Source organism: Labrus mixtus, chromosome 21, assembly GCF_963584025.1.
Source record: "Labrus mixtus chromosome 21, fLabMix1.1, whole genome shotgun sequence".
In the NCBI taxonomy this organism is placed as follows: Eukaryota; Metazoa; Chordata; class Actinopteri; order Labriformes; family Labridae; genus Labrus; species Labrus mixtus.
Window position 1 is genome coordinate 10,079,857 of NC_083632.1, and position 24,441 is coordinate 10,104,297.

General features: G+C 37.3%; 1 protein-coding gene across 1 annotated transcript in view; it reads left to right on the plus strand.

Moving 5' to 3' along the window:
- The first annotated feature begins 8,549 nt into the window (after positions 1-8,549).
- The window catches only part of LOC132955519 (zinc finger protein 385C-like), a 70,012-nt gene continuing 54,120 nt past the window's right edge, over positions 8,550-24,441 (plus strand). Inside the window, exon 1 of the mRNA XM_061028382.1 lies at positions 8,550-8,680. Coding sequence (XP_060884365.1) covers positions 8,638-8,680 — 43 coding nt within the window. The 5' untranslated portion in view covers positions 8,550-8,637. The remainder of the gene's footprint in view (positions 8,681-24,441) is intronic.

Consider the following 24,441-nt stretch of genomic DNA (forward strand, 5'->3'; position numbering starts at 1 on the left):
CATTTTTGATGATTTGCATCTGAATACTTTTAAATGTGTTTTCTGACTATAGTGGTGGCTTCAGATCACTCCGGCCTGGTTTGACATTAACACAAGGAGACCCCCGAGTGGACTACCATGACTTCCACATTCACAAGATAGTGTTTTCTGCCAAAAAAATAAGTAAGGGGATGTCTTCCCAAATGTCCCATTTAATACATCAATAAACTGCTCTGTTTAGAATCCTATTCAATTCAGACTTAAGTATTAAGAAGTACTCTCTTAATTTTATCCAAATTTTCAAGATATAAATGTTTGTATTTCTTTCTTATTATATCTTATTCAAATATCTTGGTTATAAAGCAGTGTTAATTACATGTAATTTATTTACATTAGTATATCTCCTTACCTTGCTTAATTAAAAGAGTTATCATCAAAACATAATATCTAAACAGATGCTGGCTATTTATTAGTCATCAGAAAATATTTAGAGATAAAAACAAACAGAATAGTGTGCTACCTCCGCCTTTAAAGGCACATGCATACAAATTACATCAAGATCTTTCTCCTGGACTGATTTCGATCATCTAAAAAAAGCACATTTCTGTCTTTTTCGCCAAAGCAACATGCTTTTCAAGCCCTGTTAGTTCCATAATCACTATTCAAGTAAATCTTTGTTCAGAGCTTTAGGCCGATGAAAAATATTCGCCACAATTATACTGCCCAATGCTGTTAAAATATTACTCATCCACTTATTAACGATTGTCTCAATATTATTTTGCTCACATTTTTGTAGTGCACAAACAACTTTAAAATAAGAAGTTTCAATTGAACTTTTGTTGTCACAGTTAGTCTTCCCAACCACTAGATGGCAGCATCATACTTCAATTTAGATTAAACTAAAAGCCCTTACGTCTCATAATTTAGATGTGATTAATGTTCTGTTATAAAAAGATATAAAAACATTTTCAGGTGAAATCAGTAGTACATCCTAATATTTTGATTAAGCTTCAACATCATAAGCAATATCAAGCAAAGTGAGTGTTTCAGAGTGTTTTTGTGGTTTATAGAAAACATTAGCATATACAGCTGAATGTAAGAATGAACCTTTACCCATAATTTAATCAGAATTAATGACACATTCAGCTTTGCATTTAGACGCATACCCACTGTGTGTATTCATTAAAGGGGTGTTAAAGAGGACGGCATGTAGATTGTCTCTAAAAAGCTTTTACTGCTGTCTTGAAGAGGATTGGCATAACACTGCTGTGCTTGTGGTTCATTAGTGCTCCCCTAATTATTCTACAGCTCACTTTAGAGCACGTTTCTCTGGGTTAATGCAGGATGATCACTTTGTTGTGATGAACATTGACCTTTAAATAGAAGTACCTGAAGCTGTATAAGGTTTTAAGGTAACAAAATGCATTATCTGTTAAATGGCATTAATGCTGCGGATTTTCTGAGCCTGTAAAGGCGCGAGTCTCTGCTGCAGGTGATTGTAAGTGCAATATACTGAGAGCTGTTTGTGATATCTTCTTCAGTTCTAGCCCTTACTTGTGTTATTAAAGGACTTATTTGGTAAAAAAACCCATTTTTTTTTATTGTTTATTAAAGGGAGATAGATGTTATTTCATTTTTTTTTATATTGTGAGAACATTTCCATCCCGAAGCAGCACACATTTTAGACACATGTCTGCAAAGGAAAGTGAATTTTGTGTGTTTCTATTCCCTTCTGTCATTTGAATAACAGCAGCTGCACATCATAATTCCCAAGCAAGGTTGCATTAAACCATTCTAGATGACGAGGGTGTATCAAAAATAATTAGATGAAAATATCCCCATTCAAACGAAAACATGATGGAAATGTAGTTTTCATGTTAGCTTCAAGTCTTTTAGTATGAGGGAGATTACAGTCTCTTCTCTCATCACTCCTCTAAGATCTGATATTTCCATTCGCTGCTTATTCTGTATATTCACAAAAACGGAAGCTTTAATTATTTTAAACCCAGTGTGCACTGTGCAGGAATGACTTGAATCTAACGGTGAGGTGCACTAATTGATAACCCCTCCCGGCAGCCTACTCCGCCAAGCAACTGCTAGAAGGAGAAACCAAGGTAAGCACATGACCTGATCTGAAGCCAGAGTGTCTGATTGGTCCTTTCTCAAAGTGTATAAACATGAAGTGTAACAACATGGTGGACTCCACAGATGAGACACTCTCCCCATGACGATCTAAAGATCTCATTCTAAGGTAAATTGTGAAACACTGCTTATTTTGATTATGCACCATTAAATATCATACTTATGAATATTATTATATTTTTTTGACAAAGGATGAATCGTTTAAGGCACACTTAACATGTACGCAACAAGTTCAAGCAGCAAGTTAGAATAAGAAGTAGAGTATAAGACGTGTTTAATAGACTCATTCATGTTTGTGTCATGGACTGGAGACACAAATGTAAACCTTTTCTTTATGTTTCACTCAGAGGTAAAGCACATTAAAGTCTGTTTGACGTTCATGTAAACATGGAAAAATAGAACCTGGTGAAGACCTTTTGCACAGTATATGGTGTAAACTGTCCGTTAGGCTGGCAGCTCTGCCATTGTGGTGTTGATGTCTGCAGCCTACCATCAAATCCTCATTTTAAAGCCATCTCAACACACACACACACACACACACACACACACACACACACACACACACACACACACTCACCTCAGAGACGGGCAACATTTCTGCCAAAAAAGCAGGCAGTCACTTGGTTCACAGTAAATGATTTCTCATTTGTTGAGCTGTCAATCAAGATATGTTCTGTTGAGGAAAAAAACAAACTAATTTCATACTTGGCCTCTGTGAATCATAATGGTTAGAGAGCTGGGCTGAAATTGTGTCGAGAGGAGAAAATGTACTCTGAAAATGAAGGAAATTAAGGTGGGCATGCTTTCATGTTACCTCTCTTCCTCTTTTTTTATACTTAAAACCTCAGACACAGGTAAAATGGCCAAAATCATCCTCAGGTATGGTGTGTGCTTGCCTTCACAAAAAGGCTTTTTGGATCAGTAAATGTGTTTTTCTTGTGAAGCAACTGGCACAATTTTGTAGCAAAGGTTCAAATTGACAGGAAACAGTGAAAAACATTTCCAAATGCTCGCTCTGACAGATTCCTTCTCACGCCTCGGACAGACAGAAATGTCATTAAATACCAAGGGCACAGGGACGCGGTATCTGGACTGCATTCTGTGCTTTGAGATTTCTGCTGATAGCGATAGCACATGTGACGCGGTACATTAATTGTCTCTTATCTAAAATTTGCTCTGTCGCCAACTGAAAGCGTGGTAGCGAGGTAGGTACCAGAAGCACAATAAGCTGTCGATGAGTAATGATTTTTTTCTTCATATTTTGAATTTGTTCCACTGTATTAAATCATGTGACTGTGAATGTACATTTTCCTTATATTATTTTTTGAGCATTTTGCCTTTATTTGACAGTGACAGCTGAAATGAGAAAGGGATGAGGACAATGGGGTAAACATGCAGCAAATGACCCGTGTAGACATCAACGAGGGGCACTGTGATAAGGACATTATATGGCTCTATGTGAGCCGCTGGGGAAAAGCCCATGTATTCATTTTCTTCCATACAATTAAACAAGAAGATTGACTCTCAACAGCTGGTTAGCCTAGCTTAGCATAAAGACTGGAAGGGACACAGATGACATAGCTCTTTCCAAAATGGCTGGCAGAGTGATATTTGCTGCTGAGTATTTCCATGTTTCCGTAAGAGCACGTAGCCAATAGCGCTAAACACAGGCATATTTTCATGAAAACACAACAGCAACCTATTATAGTTAGCTAGCCTGTCATTGTAGCGGTAATATTATACACCCTGGAGTAGTCATGCTTTTTTTGTTTGACATGAAATGAAAAACCGTAACATAGAACTTATATAGAGCATTTTTTTGTACCGCATATTGAGCAGACAGTGCTAGACACAAGTTACAACAAAATGTATTTAAAAAAAAAAACAAAAAAAAAAAACATTCAAATAAATTCAAACATACATTAAAGTCCTTTGTGCTGCATCAATCAATATAAAGAGCTAATGCCTAGCTAAGTAACTATTTTAGCAGCTAAGATTGAAGAATATGCCCACACAGACTAAGTGGGCCTATAACTGTGACTCGTTGATATACATTAAATATAAAATTCAAAGTCCAGATAAGTTTGTTGATATATAAAAAAAAAGAGTGAAAAATAATTCTACGCAAAAAGTCCAAAAGATGATGATGATGATAATGATGATGATGGTGATGATGATAATGATGATTACGATGACGCTGATGGTCAACAGAAAATATGAAAACCCACTCACAGGCTTTGTATAGTCTCCCGCAACACAACTGAACAGATAAAACCAAGCCCATTGCAAATACTGGACTTTATATCAAACTCATTAAAGGGGAAAAACAAATAATCAACAGAGGTAAAAAAAAAAAAAAAAACACATCATGGCTCCTACACTAACATTTGGCTGCAGAAAAAAATTTCAGTTTCTCTAAATCTCTAGGATCAAGCAGAAATGATTTACTTTTCAACCAATATAAAAATTTGTATTTTCAAATCACTGATTGGTATTTTCCCCCAGAAAAATTTTATCATGAAGAGCACAGCTGTTTAGGGGATCAAGAGGACAAAGGACACAGGGATGTAAATATCTATTAAAGCACTTCAGTCATTCAAATTGCATCTATTTAACTATTTGTCTTTTTACAAAGTTTTTTTTCACTTAGGACTGCCATAAAGGCTATGGAGACGACTTAAACCTCTCCACACAGTCAATATAGGCGCAGTCTGTTCTCAGGTGAGCACAGAGACAGTTGTCTGACCTCTTCCACATCCTCCACTCTAAGCTCTTACCATATGGCAGACGATACGAGTCCCCCTTTGCCAACTGAACCATTTTAACCCTCTTTTGTGCCCACCTGTGTTTTTTATTTTATTTAATAATGTTGAGTAATGCACATGTTCTGTACACTGTGTTCTTCATTGGTATGTTCTTCTCTGTTTACATTTGGATTGTTGTTCTCTTTTATTTTTTAAATTAATACTAGTGTGGAGGCCGATAAACGTGTGCAGCACTTGGAGTCAAAGACAAATTTCCCCAAGGGGGCAATAAGGTGTGTCGTATCATACCATATTGTATCTTATCCTAACATATCCTATCCTTTCTTAACCTATCCTAACCTATTAAATACAAATTAAATACTTATTTTATATCTTGAGATGTTCCACATTGATGCATTTTTCTGTCGCTCACTTTTGAGTCTGATCAAGGTCAATCTGTACCAAGAAATCACACACAACTTCTGAGAAATAAATGGTCAAACAGCTCCTTGCTTCAGTTGCTACATTGCAACTTTACTGTATGTCAAATTGAGCGAGAATGATAATCACTTTCAGACTCAAATACTCTTTGTGCTGAGGGGTAACAATGCTCCATCGGCAGTCATTATCTGTCCCAGCTGCTATTCTTCTCTTTCACTCAATCTAGACTCTTTATTTAAATGAACCACAGGTTCAATTTCACTCAAACTTTTATGGACAAAAGACAAAGTGTATACCGTTTGTACAAAAGAAATGCAAGGAAAATTTTAAAAATGTTGCTGTAGTGGCCAGGTCCAACTGTAATTGTCTGAGTGGCGGCCAGGTTCTCAATCATTTCTGTGACCAGAGGAATAATATGTCCTTTAATGAAAGCACTCGAGATGATGAAGGAGCTGAGCGCTGCTGTAAACTTTGATGCTTGGGACATGTTGATTGGATTCTTGGAAAGGGAGAAATCATAAACTGTATAATTTATATATATCAGATTCATTTGTGTCCCTACTTGTGCCTTTATTGGCGAGAGACAGGACAGGGAATCGATTGAGTTGAACATTTTGGTGAGACAGTGGAGAATGACAGGTGGGAAAGGAGCCACAGGTCAGATTTGAACCCAGGCTGCCATCTTCAAGAACTATAGCCTCTGTACATGGTGCGCGTGAACTAACCGGCCACTGGCACCCCATATATATTTATATCTTAAACTCGCATCCAACCTTAACAACTCTATTGTGGGAGTTTCCAGTTTGAGCTAGCTCTGCATATGTGTGTTGTTTCATTTTTGTAACCACACACACACAAGCAGAGACATCACTTTGATGATCTTTGATATCTTACACCTTTGTCTCTGCTCGTATGTGCACGCAAGCACATGTGCACCTTTATTTTTAGGGCGGCTGCCTTGCGCCGGGGTCAAGCAGGGTGCCAGAGGACTTCAATGAGAAGGACATAGCTCAAAGTCCAAGTATGTTTCCACAGCACATCCATCACCAATCGGCTGACAGCTGACAAAAACGAACACCGCCCAGGTTGGCTGAAGCACCTAAAGGCATGTGCCCGTGTCACTGTACTCCCAAATTCATGTGCAGGCATCTGCTTTTGAACATAGCCCAACAATGTTAATGAGGGGGGTTAAAGGAGGAGGGATTAGGGAACGATGCCTGGTGATAGCCCCCCAGTAAACAAACAGGACCCAAAGGTTGAAAGGATTTGACATGTCAGAGTGATACAACATTTTATTTTGACCTCTTGACCAGCTTGCCTTATTTCATGTGGCTGTTATGAGGCAGAAAGTCTTAACCCGTACTGTGTAAGGATGTACATTAACATATTTTCAAGGCCATAAAAACATCCAGGAGATGTTTTACAAATACTTTAAGTGAGGTCATGCTAAAATGTACTTTCACTGGACTAAATGAGCAAATAATAGAAAAGAGTAATCTTTTCTTTAGTCCAAGGGCTTAACGCTTCCAGGAAAACTAACACAGACACTTTTTTAAGAGGTGCTTTACCAGTTTTACAGTCAAAGACCAGTTTACACTCCATGTTGTAAATTGTCCATAGAGGCTCCAGAGGAAGCCTGAAGTCTGAGAAAATAACTCGGATGATGTCATCTAGCTCATTCTAGATTACTTAACAAAACGAATCCTATATATAAACTTTGTGTTTTGGTATAGTTTGATCCATAAAGGCAATTTTAAATTCAGTATTTTATATATATATATATATATATATATATATATATATATATAACTTAAAATATCTTGGCATCTGTTTCTTTAATTTTAATTTTCTCTTGGCTCATAGCAAAATTACAAGGCAGATTGGGCAATTTGAGTTATTCATACATTTTTTTTGGCTGTTTTTGTTTAATTATACTACTGTACACAGAATAACCCATAAACCAAATGTTTTCAGATATTCATTCAACTGTATTTTTTACAAGAGAACACGAGCTGATTTTTTTTTTAAACTCATAAACATGAGCAGTGATTTGGTACCTCATAATATATGGCAAACCTACAGTGCCATAATTTCCCATAGTTTTTTCCTGACGTTAGAGTGTGAAAAATACAGATCTTTTCAAAACACTGTAATGTGACATAATGAACCCAAACCTGTTTGATTTCAATGTGAATTCAAGTTTCGTATGCTCCCAGGAGTGATTTGAATAAGATTAATACTCATACATTTTCAACTGTTTTCCCCTTTGCTGCTCTTAAATTGTTGTTTTTTTCACTTGAGTTTACTTGATTCTTGATTTACTGATTCAAAGTATTATATTTGAACAGACATCATTTTGATGAATTGTTTTGACAATAACTGGTACAGTCACAATAAGAAAAACATGGCCTCATTATATGGGATCAGGTTTGGATTATTGCCAAAAATCAGCTCTGTGGCAAAATAAAGTTTATGACACTAATACATTTTGTAGATATTCTTGACAAATAAACACTACTTTCATACATTTTTAAGAGTAAACGAAATTAGCGAACGTACGATGCTAATATTAGGCTATAAAGGAACTAAACCACGGTCGACTGACTTCAAAGTCACCATCACTAAGCTTCCAACCAGTAGATGAGTTTCAGTGTTTGGTGTGATGATGTTTCGGATAATGTTTCCAACAAACTCTCTAGTCCTAGTTAGCCAGTTGTTAGCTGGCTAACTAGGACTAGAGTCTGACGCTAGAGTACCTTCTGTAAGATGTAAAAAAACTGCAAATTTGACAATGGGGCACTTCCAGATGTATTTTATGTCATAAAAAAAACGTAAAATCTCTTAAGCTTGTGTTTGCCACAGACCTTATTTCAGGCATGTAACTGAGAACTCGAAGACGATGGAACCGGAAGTGCTAAAATTCAAATAAAATTCCAGGTTTTAGGACTAATTACTGCAGCACTCAATTGGACGGCTAAATGGTCAGAACTTGTTATAGAAAAGTTTTAACATGAACACAGTTTCATGACTTATAATGGAGACAGTCACAACAGTCCACATAGTTTAGCTAATTTGTTCAAATTAAAAACAGAACGAACTAAAAAAAATAATAAATAAGCATTTAAAATGAACCTTTACTGGAATCCACATGAAATAATAACATGGAGTATGGCAAATTTGGCGTGTCAAAAAATTATGGCACTCTTTGCTTTCCATACACACCGCTCAGTGCGCGCACATTAACCCGCGTGGTGTATCTTTTCTGGACTCGCTCGCGGGTGCTGAAAAGAGGTTGCAGCTGAGCTCGCGCTGTAATCTGTGACAGCTGGAAATGGACAGCGACAACGAAGCAGCCTTGAAGTCGTCTCACACAGGTAGGAGAAGCTTTTTTTTAATTTTATTCCTACCTGTCGAAGCGGTTTTCCAGTTGGTGTTTTTAAAGTTCCTACTCAGAAACGTATTGGAGCATCAATAAATGGACTTAAAATCGCAGTTAACATTTGTCGAGGTTACACTTCAGGTAGTTTGGCTTGTCACATAAAGGTTAGGTTTGTTCACTTACTGTACGACAAAGGACTTGACTATTCTTTATTTATCCTCGCAGGTATAGGTTAGTCAATGTGTCTAGTGTTTTCTTACTTTTCCTACTTGTATTGACGAGGCAGTCTCTACTTTTCTTAAGAAATGTTCGCTTTGAATGTGGTATACTGTTGAGCCAAGTTATTATAGCATTAACCTTTGTCCGAGATTGATAAATGTTTCGGTCTTATAGGGCAATAGTTGGCATATGTTTGTTGTCTTAATTTCATTTTTCTTGGTGAGAAATTATGGTTGAATACTGTTTCGGAAGCTTAAACAGGAGGAGGATATATATTTTATGTTACATTCTCTGCTTCGAGTTTAATATTGCTCACAGGTGAAGGCTACATCGGCTTTTTAAATGTTGCACTGTCCAGAGAACTCTGCGTGTGGCTGCCTGTTTGAGTTACCACACATTTTCACACTACAGAGATGTGTTTGTTTGCGTGCTCGTATTCGGTGTTTGAGAGCTAGAGATAGATTATACAATTTATATAGGCCTAATGTTATTTTATATAGGCTATTTCATCCTCTTTTTTAAGGCAGGGTAATCCTGGCTTTTATAAGAACACATGAAGGACCCCTTAACTATCTTTTTTTATTAAAGGACTACATACAGCTATTTATGACGGGGGGGTCTTAACGCAAGCAACACGTTATATTATATTTTATATGTAGGTTATTATCACACAAACACTTTGGCCTGCACTGCTTCTCCTGTTCATGGAACAACAATGGTGTCACCCTATTATTGGGCACTCCCCTTTGCTTATCTGCCACTATATCATACAGGCCTTTGTGTAGGTTCCTCTATCATAGAATCTATTTTTAACCTTTTAAAATATTTTGACTTAACACAAATCTTATAGGATTATTTTTTTTTTGCAGTTTGTTTTGTGTTCAATTAGGATATGTTGTTCTTTATGCTACATGTGACGTAGATTTGGCCTCTGCAGTGTGCGCTGGAGGAGAATGTGAACAGCCTTGGATGATGCTATCTGCCACATAAATGTATTGTAACATCTTCTCAGGGTGAAAAGAGGGAACTCTGAGATCAATGGTCGTATTCTTGGAAACAATACTAATAGTTTGATCCCTAAAGTGTAAGATATAGAGAAGAAATCATCAAGTATAGAACATGTTTTTTTTTAAATAAAATAAGTATAGAACAAAATTAGGAGCCATTTTGACCACATTAATTAATTTTGCCTTCTTTAGCATCTCCACAAAAATGTAATTGTTACAAAAGCCTCTGGAATTGCATGTTGGTCACATTTTAGAGAACCATTTGAAAGACTTCTAGGCCTTTTTGTTTTGCTTTAATTAAGACATCCAGGAATCAAATTTTTTTTCTCAGAAGACGGGAACACTGAATATTGGTTGTTTTACTTAAAAAAAATACTCAAATACTGTAGCGATTACATGGCGTTTACAGCTTAATATTCTATCAGTAGATTGATCAAGTTATGTTCTTTTATCTATAGACATGTTAACCTGTCATATTTCCGTTGTGTCTTTCCATGGGTGTGTGTCTCTCACACTGTCATTACTCTAAGTGTTGCATTGGCAGGCTCAGCTTCTACTCGATTCAAGCAGAGTAGCCCCCCACCAAGCACTGACCACATCCTCGTCATCTTCTGCATCTTCTTTAAATGACCTTGCTCTCCTCCGTCGCCTCTGCGTCAGCTTCAAACCTAAATGGCTCCAAATTATGTCCCCCCGTTCCTGCCAAGCAGCGCCGCACTGCCCGAGAGATGTAGAGATGTTCTTTCCAACTGCATGCAAGCATTCATTTTCTCTGTGAACAAAAGGTCCTTGATTCATCAAATCCCTCGCCCCCTATCGCTCACTCTCCTGGGTGATGCTGTAATTTTCACCAACACTCCCCCCTGTGTGAGCCACTGTGAGTTGGACGTGTTTTTTATACCTTGTGTGATTCTTTCGGGCATTTATGTGGTTACACAGCTGGGTCAGTATCACATTCATGGCAGCATGAAGCCTCAGATGAACAGAAACAATTTCTTAAAGAAAGGTAAAGCTGACTATTTATGTTGTATATTACACACAGAGAATAAGTTCACAGCGCCTTAAGTAGTAGATATATATTTGAATACAGCACACTAGTATGCAGAAATGTAGAAAGCAAATTGTGGTTAAATAAAGAATAGGATTTACATTCTTGTTTTGATGAGATAGATTAGAAAATGTTTGGGTACACCTGTAGTCATTGAAGACAGAGTTTCAGTGATAGATCCAAACAATAGCGTGGAATGACCTTAGAGCTCCAGTTCATCTTTTGGCACGTACAAAGTTGTGAAGGCTGCTGAGTGCTTTGTGGACCAAAAATATTCTAAAATCCAATCAAATCAAAGTGTATTTATATAACAGATTTAAAACAACCACAGTTGACAAAAGTGTTGAACAGATTTAAAAAGCACACAAAAGAACAAATATGAGTAAAAGGATACTAAAGGGAGAACTGCAGAACAAGAGCTGAAGACAAATAATAAAACATTACCTGTCCTACATACTGTAACTCTGGACCTGAGAATCATTTTGTTGTTCTGTGGAGGTTCCCAGGTTTATTTAAATGCACCAAAATAGTTCGAAAGATAATCATATTAACGAGATATTTCAATCAACCAATAGTTGTAGCACAAGTTATAAGTTCAAGTAAACTGGATTTCTACAGTTTGTTGGGGGAAAAATAAGATTATTAAAGGCATTACCTATGGCGTGAAATTGCGTTCTTTTAGGTCTAAACTAAATGTAGAAAAAACATGTGAAGTTTGTTTTAGCAGATACCATGAAATGAGTCCGTATGTGATGGTTAAGGAAATTTCTTAATTCAGTTTCAACTTGAAAGTTTAAGTTTATAATAATAATATGTGATCTAAGGTGTCTACAATTAATTATGTTCCCTTATGTTTAGAGAATTTTATTTGTAGACCATGGGCATGCTGCTGCAATGCAATAATTTAGTTTAGATAATACCCTTTCATATATTTGCCTTTTATTTGATCTAAAATATATTAAAACATGTTAAATCAAAAGCAAAACAAACACACAACAAAGCAGACGTGTAAAAAAAAAAGAAGTAATCTTTACATATTTTGAAAAGGATAATACAATTACATTTTCAAACAGTTACTTTAATTGTTATTATTTTTTAAATAACAAAATACTGGTCCAATAATTTGGTTATTGACTTTTTAAATTTTGATTTGATATTGATAACTTTCTCAGGCCTTGGATAATATTTTTTTATGATGTACCAAAACAAAAAAAAAACCTCAGACCTGGGATCTAGCAGCACCCAGCACCTCTCACCTTGCTGCACCCTGCACGAGTCCATATTCACAGATTATTTCTATCCCAAACATTGATGATGAAGCTGAGTGACCGCCCGTATAAATTCTCCCCCACACTCCTCTCTCTCTCTCTCTCACACTCTCACTCTCTCCCTCTTTCTTACCTCTGAGCGTTTTTCTTCTTTTTGCCATTTGGCTGCCGCCGTCTGTCTCAGTAAAAACCATCAGCTGTGAAATTGAGAATAATCATGTGGAACGAGATTGGGATGGGAGCAGCTTGAGCTCCCGCCCTTCAATGTCAATGGACTCGTGGCTCCTGCTGATAAAGTCTACCAAGGAATGAACAAACAAACGCAAAAACATGTTCTGTTGAGTGTGAGGACCTTTTTATTGTCAGTGTTACCTATCTTAGATCTTAATCAGATCTTTGTTGTCAGTTTTAAGAAATGGTCAGTTTTGTGTTTCTTCTGTGTTTTAATGAGATCCTGGTAGTATTGCTGCCTTGGGATAGAGCATAGCTAATGTGTGTAGGCCTATACGTTTTTTTTCCCCACTGAAAGTACTAAAATAAATACACAGGATAATGAGATATTGTTCTTAAGCCCAAAGATATAAGAAAATAAGGAAATCCTCTATTGAAAATGTTAATTTGAATGAATTACCAAAATGACTGGGATTCATTTTTATCCTTTACCTAATCGATTGAAAAGCTAATTGTTTTGGCTCTATTAAATAGACCTTGTAATGTCATTGGATCATTGAGTGAGAGAAAATACAGGTGATAGAAAAATTGATCAATACTCTTGCAGTCGGAGTACTGTGGTTTCTCGTGCAGCAGAGATCTGCAGGCGGCCATTTTCTGCCCGGGAGTGTATTGTTGTAGCCCCCTGCCTTTGTTGTTGTCACACACTTCCTCTGCAGATGACTGATTGGCACATTTAAAATACAGAAAAACACATTTTGTTTTAACCCAAACACATCCGTCTTGCTTCTGTTTGACTAAGCTTGTAAACAAGGAGAAAAACAATACTATCTAGCATCAAAAATGATTTTAATGGACTGTCGGTAAATTCACCAGCCATGGTCGCGCTCGCAGGAAGCCGGCACCAGCAAATGTGCATTAAACACCTTATCACAACAGACACACACCAGATTCCTCCCCCTAACCTCCCCCCTCCCTGTCAGCTTCACCTCCGACACTCTAAAATGGATTTCTGCTTAAGTCTCCCATCAAAGCTGTAATGGCTCTGAGGCTGTGTCATTACCAGTCAGACGACTCTCTCCTTCACACAGCAGAAGCTTAAACCTGTCTCTGGACTGATAACTGTCACCTTTATTTGGCATGCTTAGTAGCAAAGACCGATGACAAAGCCACCTCCCCGACTCTCTGCTGAACTCCCTCCTCATTCTAAGGTCTGTCAACCAGAGCCCAGAGTGCAAAAACCCACCTTCAAGGTACGGCAAAACTGTGAAAATTTCAACAAAAGATCGATATGAGACATGTAATGACAACCCATCAGGTCAATACTGGGCTGTGATAAATAGAAAGACAGTCTATAAATTAAATGTTTGTTTATACTTGAAAGCAGTTATAAGAGCTCATAAACTGTAGTCTGTTACCGTTTTACTCTGAGGTTGGATCATGAACAGTTCCTAGTTCATAGTAGGAATCAAAATACTAGCAACTGAAACGAGCAGGAAAGAGGACAGAGCAGAGAAACTCGTCAAGATGTGAACAATGTCATGGCCTCACCCACTCCCGTGCAGTGAATGTTCCAGACAACTGTGTTCACGTCAGCTCACCCCGACTTCAAGCAGACGTTTTACTCAGGGGCTGGCAGGAAAAAATACACTGGGGAAACATATTTGGCCGATTGTGTTCGTTAGAAGTAATCTGAAATAAGGATGGGTGGGACCTTTAAATTATTTTAATATTTGAGTATTTCATCACCTCATGAACTATACTCCATTACCTGTTCATTGTATATATTTTTTGCCATTAAAAAATGCATCAGATACAAGGGCACTTCAAATCCATGTTCTGAATGAAATGACAAATGATGGTAATTTAACCGGGGGTTATTAATTCAGATAATCTTTATAAATATAGAGAAAACACCAGCTCTGTGAACGAGATGGTCCATCATTTTTTTTGGCCACCTCTTTTTGGACTTTTGGTTTTACATACGTCAAAATAGCTTACTGTAACATGTGACAACGTGGAGAGAGTGGTCAACGAGTCTGTAGTAACAGCCACTTTGTTATTGCAGATGAGCCCTCTATTCTGCTGCTCTTTTCTCATACATCTATTCCACCCTCGTAGCTGTTGTCCGCCCTGATGGCGGCTTGTACTCCAGCTCAACAAATGCCATTAGCTTTAAACAAATGAATGGGAGCATATCATCAGTCTCTATTATTGGTATTAGTAGGCTAATCTTCTCTACTCTGTTGTTATCACAGCAACGTGTGCTAACAGGGCTATAGCAAAGATGTGATGCTTCCTGTTGCCTGTCTCTGCTGGTTTCTCCTTGTGCTTAATGCACATGTGGTTATGCATCGAACTAGTATTTCTATGCTATGCAAATTGAACGGCATATATCTTGCATTGAATGTGATGTTATCGTCTTCTTTTTGGTCAAAGTACTGTGAGACATCACTTCTCCTTTTCTTTGGTGACTTTATCGTCATTAACGTGATAAAGTAAAGAGATGCCACTGTCAGAGTATTTTCACAGAAAGCTTGCACTTGAGCAAACAAACACAGAAATATTGTATTTTTGATATCGCCTTTTAACCAATTTGTCTGCAAAAAAGCCTCACATGTATGTCACACAGCAGCCCTGACGATAATAAACCCTCGTCATATGAATCAGGGCATGAACACACACCTCGAGGGCTGTGTGGGAAGCAGAATTTTCATTCGGTCCATTCCCTCTCCAACCTCCTGCGGCTGTAGTGCAGGTAGCGATCCAACTCAGCAGGCAGCAGTGTGAATATGATTGTGTGTGTGAGTGTGGTGTTAAGAGGTGTACACGCCCATTTATGCATGTGTGTCACATGTGCAGAAACACACCTGAATGTGCAGGCGTGAGGATGAATCATTTTGACATGGCAACAGAGAAAATGTCTGATGCAATGAACAGGATTCCACAAAGAGTATACATTTACATTACTTTGACAAGTTTCATTTGAAAGCATGATTTTGACTTTATTCAAAAGCCACGGTGTATGTTACTGTCAAAAAAACTAAATTTGAATTTGTGGGTGTTTTTGGAATCGCATTGTTCGCTGTAATTCTGATTCTTGGTGTCTTGGTTCTTCAATAAAGAAAAAGAAAAAATAATTGCTGACTATGAAGACAATGCATAATCATTGTCCACTACACAAAGACACATTAACTGGTTGTAAACTAAGCTGTGAGGTTACTGTCTTTGTAGCTAACATAGTGCTGTTTTAGTGCAGGTCCTTTCTAATGAAAGAGATTTGAGAGATTGTTTTCATCCCCTGACTAGACCTAGTGTTTTCCTTATCTGAAAAGTCCACCAAGTGTTTGTCAGTGCCTTTTAGTTGCTGTTGCTGAAGTTTTGCATTGCAGTCCCCTAAGGTTTGTCTGTGGCTGGTGCACACAAGATAATAGCAAAATAATTAAGCATCCTCTACCAAAGCTAATCATTTATCCATTACGTTTTTAATTTTAAAGGTGCCATAATGCTGTTTTTTTTGTATCTGCTGTTTGTCTTTCTTGTAGGAGTGCATATAACTGGCTTAGACTCTTATAATTTCCTGCAGAGTGGTTTAAGCAGAACAGTCATAAGAGGAAGCCCAACAATAAATCTGCATGTCACACACTAGCTTACTGAGAAAAGCATAATGATGACCATTTTGGGTTCTCCTCAGTTTGCACCTGATTCTTCAAGCAGCTTCTTATTCTGAAATCATTTTGCTCTTTGTTCGCTCATTAAACGGTGCATTATATTCTCTCTAATGGCTATTACTGCTGAACACAAAGGGGCAGTGAGGCGGGTTGAATTAAATGGTTGTTAATTGGAGGAGTCATTACAGCACGATGGCTCAGCTGCTCGTGTGCTGCCGTCTGTTTCTGTCATGACTGAATCACAGCGCGCTGATGGAGAAGCCTCTGGTCTGTTATGACCTCTAAAAAGTCAGGTTCATTGGTCATCTGGCTAAAATGACTTTGTGATGCTGTTATATACAGATTCTGTTAGGTAACAAGTCCTGATTAGGATGTAATAATTTGTTTGCTCTTGTTTAGTAAAGGAAATGTTTTGTGTTTATTTTGCTGCCTATAAAATGTATGGCAGCAGCTTTTAGCAGTGGGAAAAAAAAACATCAACAGCTATTTAACGGTCAAAGCCAGATTGTATGATTACCAGATCTGTCCAGCCAGTCAAAATAAAGATTGGCCTTTTGAATTGCATTTGAACGGGAAGGTTTTTACTGATTTATTTGAAGTACACATAAGGTCATCATTAAGTAAGCAGAGAGTTAGCAAGTTTTGACACCCAGTCAGGATCAGGAACAGACCAGTGCAAGTCCAACACTGCATAACACACTTCTCAGTTAATGTGGTGGATGTAAACTGTATGCATTCCTCAAGTTGATCTGAGATATCGGCATATCTATAAAAGCCCTCACAGAAAGCAAATTAATATCCCTCTCCAATGGTCTATGGTGTATGTGTGTTAAAGTATTACAAATAAGTTCATTAAGTTAAACGTCTCGAGATAACACTTGTTATGAATTGGCGCGATACAAATAATGATTGATTGATTGATTGATTGATTGATTGATTGACTGATTGACTGATTGACTGATTGATAAGTCATGTGAGAGGCTTTGTTTGAACAATTTTCATCCTATCATTTTGATGCTCTTTAATTCTCAGACACTAGGCAGGAAATTTAGTGAATTAACCCAGTTTTGCTCTTGACTTTGAAATAATAGCGTGCTCTTATTAAGTGCTCTTTGTGCTCCTAACCTTTCCAAAATTTGTCTTATAACCAACTTATCTCAGGTACAACAAAAGTAGTTTCTAGATCTTGTCGGTTAACAGCAGTTGAATGTCTTTATCAAAAGTACTCTTAGTGTGACGTGATTGAAGCAAAGAGTAATGTTGAGGACCAGACAGACAAAAAATGAGGTGAAAACTTACCATAAAGCTCAGTAGAGCTGACCTGACTCATCTTGTGATAATAGTACCCGCCTGTACTAACACATTGGCAAATTGTTTACACATTGTTTACAAATTTTAATAAAATGCATTGTTGTAACAAAATGATCCCCTTTATATATCAGCATTAATCAGGTGGAAGAAGGTGAATCCTTTTTGCACATCTAGTAAAGCCCTTTCTATTGTCATACTGTCAGTACAGTCACATGAACAAATGTAAATATAGTATGTGTGGAGAATACATAATTAAAGCAAGGTAAAGCCTGATCCCACTTGAATCATCCTTCCACAGTGTTTTGGTGATGCTATCAAGAGGTTTAATTATCAGTTTAATTATAGGAGTTTGATTTAAACTTGCCTCACTGACAGTAGCACTGGTTGTTTATACAAAAAAAAACCTATCCAGATGCCTCTCTCTGCTCTACCACCTCCAGGAATCAGTGAGATAATTCAGGCAATTAAACCTGTTTTACCTTGGGAGTACACCTAATTAAAAGTCGATTCAATTTAGCGTGTCAAGTTTCCAATACGAGACAGCACAGATGAGAACTCAGAGGATGGATGATGCGGAGAATGAGAGCAAGAAAGAGTGATCTTATCTAAAGTCATCTGTACCTGATGGGATGATTGTCTCCGAAAAAATTAGTTGAATATTTACAATAAGATTATATACCTCGGTAATTCTCATTAAAGTAAAGATATCTTTAATCTGCAGTCTCGATGGATAATTCCTAATGAAGGTAGTTTATAATTAACAAAGTAACACGTGGATATTTTTTTGTGTAAACAACATTAAACCTTGCAAGCAGTATTATTATAAATGTTTACACATTGAAATAGTTGCATTTTGTTTTAATAATCTGCAAATGCTTATATTTACTTACCAGTTGCATATGTCTACAGTGTAGTTAAAAACACCTGTAGCGTAGTGGTTTGTGCGCGCGGCCCATGTACAGGGACTCTAGTCCTCCACAAGGAGGGCCCCGGATCGAATCCAACCTGTGGCTCTTTTCCTACATGTCATTCCCCTCAATCTCTCTCTCTCTCTCTTCTGATTTCTGAGTCTATCAAGTGTCCTATCTCCAAAAAAAGGCCCCAAAATAAACCTTAAAAAAAGGAAAAACACCTGTAGAGTATCATTAACTGCTTAATGCAAAGATTAGATGTCCTTTTTCAAAACTACACCTGATATGCATCAAACTGGTGTCTGAACTAAAGATAAAATAATAATTATTTCAAGCAGCCAACATTGTGTTATTATCAAATTACTTAAAAAAATGAAAGGCAGTTAATGATACAGCCAACAAGAAGTCTATTTGTTAACAATATTAAACATGGTAGGTTAGCAAATCATTCGCAGGATTTTATCACTTTCTGCCAGCACCAGCGATTCACTTGAGATGAAAACATTTCCACCTTAATATTTTGAGTTTCAGGTCACTTCACTTTTTTTAACAATTGAATTTTTAATAGATTAAGAATTTAAGTATTTTATTGTTCTAAAATGCATCGTATTGCAGCTCAACTTGTAGTCCCCCTAGCCCAGGATGAGAGTCTTAAAGAAACACCTTTTTTTGTTTTTTACCTCAAGTGTTTATTAGCCGATTTAATCACTTAATTTATGTTTTTGGTAAGGAGAGTTTTCTTTGGATAATTAATTGAATCTAAGGGTTCTTTTTAGACTGTTTTGTAAAGTTCACTTCATGACATTACTAAACTAAATAAAAACATATCATAGACTGACAAAATTCAAGTGGACTTTAAGTCTTTTCCACTGATGATTAGAAATGATGACTTTTATGGAGGCAGTTATATAGTTCTACATTTCAAACTATTATTTTCATTTTTATTTTTAAGAAATGAATATGCAGTTTGACAAAGCACAGCAGCACTGATTGGTTTGTTGTCTCTGACTTACTCCATCTGTTGTTCGTTTGTAATTGCATGGTCTGGGTGGACTGTGGAACTGAAATGCCCTCTGGGATGAATAAAGTTTTCTAATTTTGAGTCTAAGCATACAACAAAAAAACTGATTGCCATTTGATCGTCTTTATTTTAACCGGTACCTTACATTAAGTTATGCCTGGGTCTTAAGTATCATTTAGGGACACTTCAAGTTAATAAGATGGCTGTGGTGTCGGAAAAACCGTGCAACCTAATGTAACAGTTATGTAATAGCTTTTTATATACTGTATGTCAATTTATTTCTGCTTCCCCAGAGGAAAAATAATGTAGCACCTATTATGAAGACCAGGCATTTGGCAAGTTTCTCCTATTGCGTACTCATTGCTGTCTATATAAAGATATACAGGGCTTCCTCTGCACAATATATATTTATCCTCTAAGGAGACACAGACTAGACAAATGACACGGAAACACATCTCTCAGTCATCGTCATTAGTCATCCTCGCCTCCATGTTTTCTCCTCCCACATTCTACTTTCACTCCATATGGAAAGCATACGTTTGCCCTCCACATTGAAGGACTCTCTACTTGGCACGCCATCAGCTAGCATAAAAATATTTGCATTTTGCTGAAGTTTGACAAATGGCGAGAGTGTCACTTCATGCCAGAGCTAAAAAAAAAAAAAATCTTACTGTATATAGAGAGACAGACTGAGATATAGGGTTCATGTCTCCGTGATGTGGTGAAGATGTAATTAGTGTTTCAGCCTCTTTCATCAGCGTCATATGATCTGACCTCTGTTAACGTCACGAAAACCTGAAGGGAAAACAGACAGTTAGTAGATTAACCCTCCATCATATTCTCTGTAAAGGTAGACATGTGATCACACACATATGTTTCTGAGCCAGGAGAAATATGTTCTCACCTGCAATTCCTCAAATATCCTTTACATTAATAGTGAACATGCTGGTGAAAGTTAATTTAAGACTGCAGATGGAGAAGGTGAAGACAACTATCAGGGTGTAATACTGCCACTGTCTCCTCATATGTCACCAGAACTACTTAGTTCTTACTACTTACTGAAAATTCACAGAGAAAAAAACCTCCATCTAAATTGATGCTATGTCTGATGTTATCGCTATGAATGTTTTGTTGTTGCTTCCTGCTTCACGATTGGCTATTGTTCCATGAGACAATCAACAGAGTGCCTGCTCTGCTGTCCTGTGTGTTATACCCACACAACAGGATTTCTGATCGTAACTATGAAACATGTTTCTGGCCCAAAATCAGCCAGATTATCTTGTAGTGTTTACTCCGCTTAAAGTACAGCGATACGTCACACAAGTAATGTCAGACTTTATTTATTTTCTGCAGTAAACAAAAACTATAACAGCCTTTTCCATAATTATAGAGAAAACTAACTGTACTGGCCTTACCTATCAGACATTAAATAAACTCCATAACTATTCAAAATGAGGCAAAACAGAGGGAATTAGTGTCTGACTCTATCAGACTCTGCAACCCATGCCTGAATGTACAAGGTAAATATAGTGATAGTTAGAAAACATTACAGATTTTCATAAAAAAATCTGTAATGTTTGTCAGCTGAATTTAATGAAGAATATATCACACTGATGTCTCCTTACAAGTTTTGAAGGAAAAATTCATCAAACAGCCAGTCTGAGTGCGTTCATTTACTTGGGAGAGGGATTGCATGGGAAACCTACCTTAATTTTCAACAAACATATACTGTATGATACTATTTTGCAATTTTTGTGAAAGCTGGCAATGGCAATACTTATACGATAAATCCCCTTTGTTGTAAGAATGTAGGTTAAGTCTTGTGCTGAGCCTAGAAGGAAGACAGAGGAAGGAGGATTACAGCTGCATTCAGGCTGATTCCCTCCAACAGCCCACAGAACATCATAGTTGTCATAAATAATCCATTTCATTGTAATCAGCACTTCTTTATGTTTTCAGGCTTTTCAGCATACTGAAAGATCTCTGAAACCAGCCATATACATTCAATTAAATGTATCTGTTTTGAGGATGGAAAAGTGACAGTCCCTGGAGACGATTAGACAAGTCAATGAAAAGGTCATTTATTCAGCAACACATTACTTTGGCTTGTAGGCTATACCTGACATTTCTGCTCATTTTGGCTGTGAACTTTTGTCAGATGGCATCACTTCCTCTCCCTTCTTGTCTCGTCAGTCTAGTACCTTCCTGAACTTCATTGTAAAATGTTTTTGAAATAGCCCATTTGCAAAAGGCAGTAGAGTGGTTTTCTAGCATTATACGAACCTATTAAGATGCAGTCAAGTATGTTTTAAAAGCTAGTAAAAGACCATAAACTTGAGATCGTTGTGCCTTAAAGGTAAAGTTGAAAAAGGACAAAACAGTGCAAGCTGCCTCCTTCTGTTTTCAGTCTTTAGTCCAAGAAGAGCTTACTGATTCCATGATCACACTGTATTTATGATAGTTGAATAACCATTTAAGCAACAACTCTTGTACTTATAGTTGCCTTGTGATTGGAGCAGAGAAACATGACAGGAGGGCAGCATGACTTCTCTCTACAGGCTGTTCTTTCAGTCTCTGTTTTAGTGATGACTTTGGTTCAAACACTTTTTAACTATAGATGATAAAATATTTATACAACCTGCACGGCTGCCGTCTGAAACGCTGTTGCACTTGGTTTTTATACCTTAACTGTAACGATGAACATAAAACTTACTGAGGCTTATAGTGGAGCTGAGTGTGGCGCTGAACTAACCCGCCTTTCAGCAATTTAAAAATTTGACATCCAAGGTACCTCACTCTTATCTGATTTCTGCTATTTGTATGTGAGAAAAGCATAGTTAATGTTCCAGTAGTTTACTTTCACTCATGCATAGGTCACATTTGCTTTGGTCCCCACAGCGGCCTCAGGCCTCTCCCAGATGGCCGATGACAGATGCCCACATTTGCTGTTGCCCTTGGTTGGAGTTCAGTCCCCTCCCTCCAGATAAAAAAAATTATAAAGCTGTCCTTACTATAGTTCTCCTAAGTGTCCCTCTCATGCCTGTCATGGCTGGATTTATTTTTCCAATCGTCATTTTTTTTTTAGCCTGCATGTCTCTATTATTGCCTATTTTTTCTATATTAAGAGCACAATCTTTCAAGCCTCTATTCAACATTGTTTTTTAAACATCCTCTCCTCCTTTCCTCGTGCACCTTGTTTGTCCTCAGCATGATCTGATGTCCTTTGCTCATCTTACCAGCTAGACTCTCATAGCCACACCGATATGTCCTCCCTTACATTATATTCTATATGTCCTGTGACTTCAGTTAAAAACATGGCACAGTCTTGTTATTTTAGCCTGCAGTGAAACAATACATGTAGTGGAGGAAGAATTAATCTATCTTTTCAGTACTTGCTCATATCAGTGTTTCTACATAACTGATGTGATATATTGACGACAAAGAAATACTGTATAATGTAAAGGACACAATGTTTGTCTCTGACTTAATTTTTAAAGTAACTTATAGTTTTTTATATATATTTTTTGTCTGTACAAGACATCCCGGGTTTTCAACATTTGTTCTATTTCATTTATTTCTACATGCTATAAATATGTGTAACCTGTTGATTTACTGCTGGTCATAGTGCAGAATTGTCCCCATACAACGGCTTACAGTTCAATGAAACAACAACAACATAAACAGATATGATGTTTATTGTGAAGACATTCTGGAAATTGCAAGTTAAAATTTTCAGAAAAAGGGGAATAAAAGCCAAAGTCTGTTAGGTTGTGAACCAAAAAGCTATTACCTGATGGTTCGCTGAGCCAAAACATGTATTAACATTTCTCCTTAAAAAACAAAAACACCATTATAAAATGTGCAAATTCTGCCGTTTGTAGCTTGTGTTTTCTTTCTGTCTGCACAATCCAGTACATTCGGTTGCCCTGGCCATATGCTGGAAGACACTTTATTAGAAAAGACTCCATCTGGAGGAAGGAGATAACATTTTTTAATTCCTGACAGTGGAAAACATCAGCTAGCTTTAAATTAATGTGTCGAGTTTTGTGCTGGAGGGAGAGTTAGTGCAGTGTCAGGGATTTATCATGAATTGACACCTGTGTTGCTCCGATACATAGATCATGACGTGGCCTTTGAGTGCTTCTCAGTGCCTCCAAAGCAGTTACCATTAACATTAGGTAAACAGAGGCAATATTTGGACAGTTATTTACATCCTGTTTTGTAATTTATTAAATGTATCATTTAATAAGGAATTGCATTGTTTTCATTTTTAGAATTACTTTTTTTTGTGTATTCAGTTGGCCTTCACAAACTCCATACCCCTGCTTGAGGCTTTAGTTCAGCCCCCTACTTAATTAGAATGAAGAGTAACAATGCAGCACTTTGCAACACTTCAAAACGTGTGGTGGTGTCCTAAAACTGTTGGATAATTGTTGCATGCAGAAAAACACAAAGCCTTTGGGAAATTTGGAGCTAAGATTTTTATGAATAATACAGATTTTTTTTAAACATACATGAACCTCAACTTGGATTTGCGTGACTGATGCTTGTTGAATTACCTTTTTTTCAAATGATCTCAACCCCTTGCATTCCTCCAAAGGAGCTAGGAGATAACTCCCCCCCCCCCATCATCAGTGTTGTACTATTTTTTGTTCTATTGGCATATCATCATCAGGGAGTACATAACCACATTCATATACATGTTTAGTGGGAGTGTTTGATTTGTTTAGTAGCCTGTGTGGACAAATTTAGTCCAGTAAAAAGAGGTAGAGCTGTCTGAGCCTCCTGAATATCAGAGGAGGTGACAGCTGATTGGCTGCTACATCTCTTATCTGGCTGTTGCACAGTCATACTGCGACAACACAAGACAGAAAGACAAACTGGAACATACACACTCACACACAGAGCAGGTTTATGTGTGTGAGTGTGTATTCATTTTTCTATCAGTTTTATTTGTTCATTTTTCTTGAGACATTGTGTAGCTCCTCTGAATGCTTTACTGTGTATAATTATGTGTGTGTGTGTGTGTGTGTGTGTGTGTGTGTGTGTGTGTGTGTGTGTGTGTGTGTGTGTGTGTGTGTGTGTGTGTGTGTGTGTGTGTGTTTCAGTCCTCAGATAGCAGTGGTCTA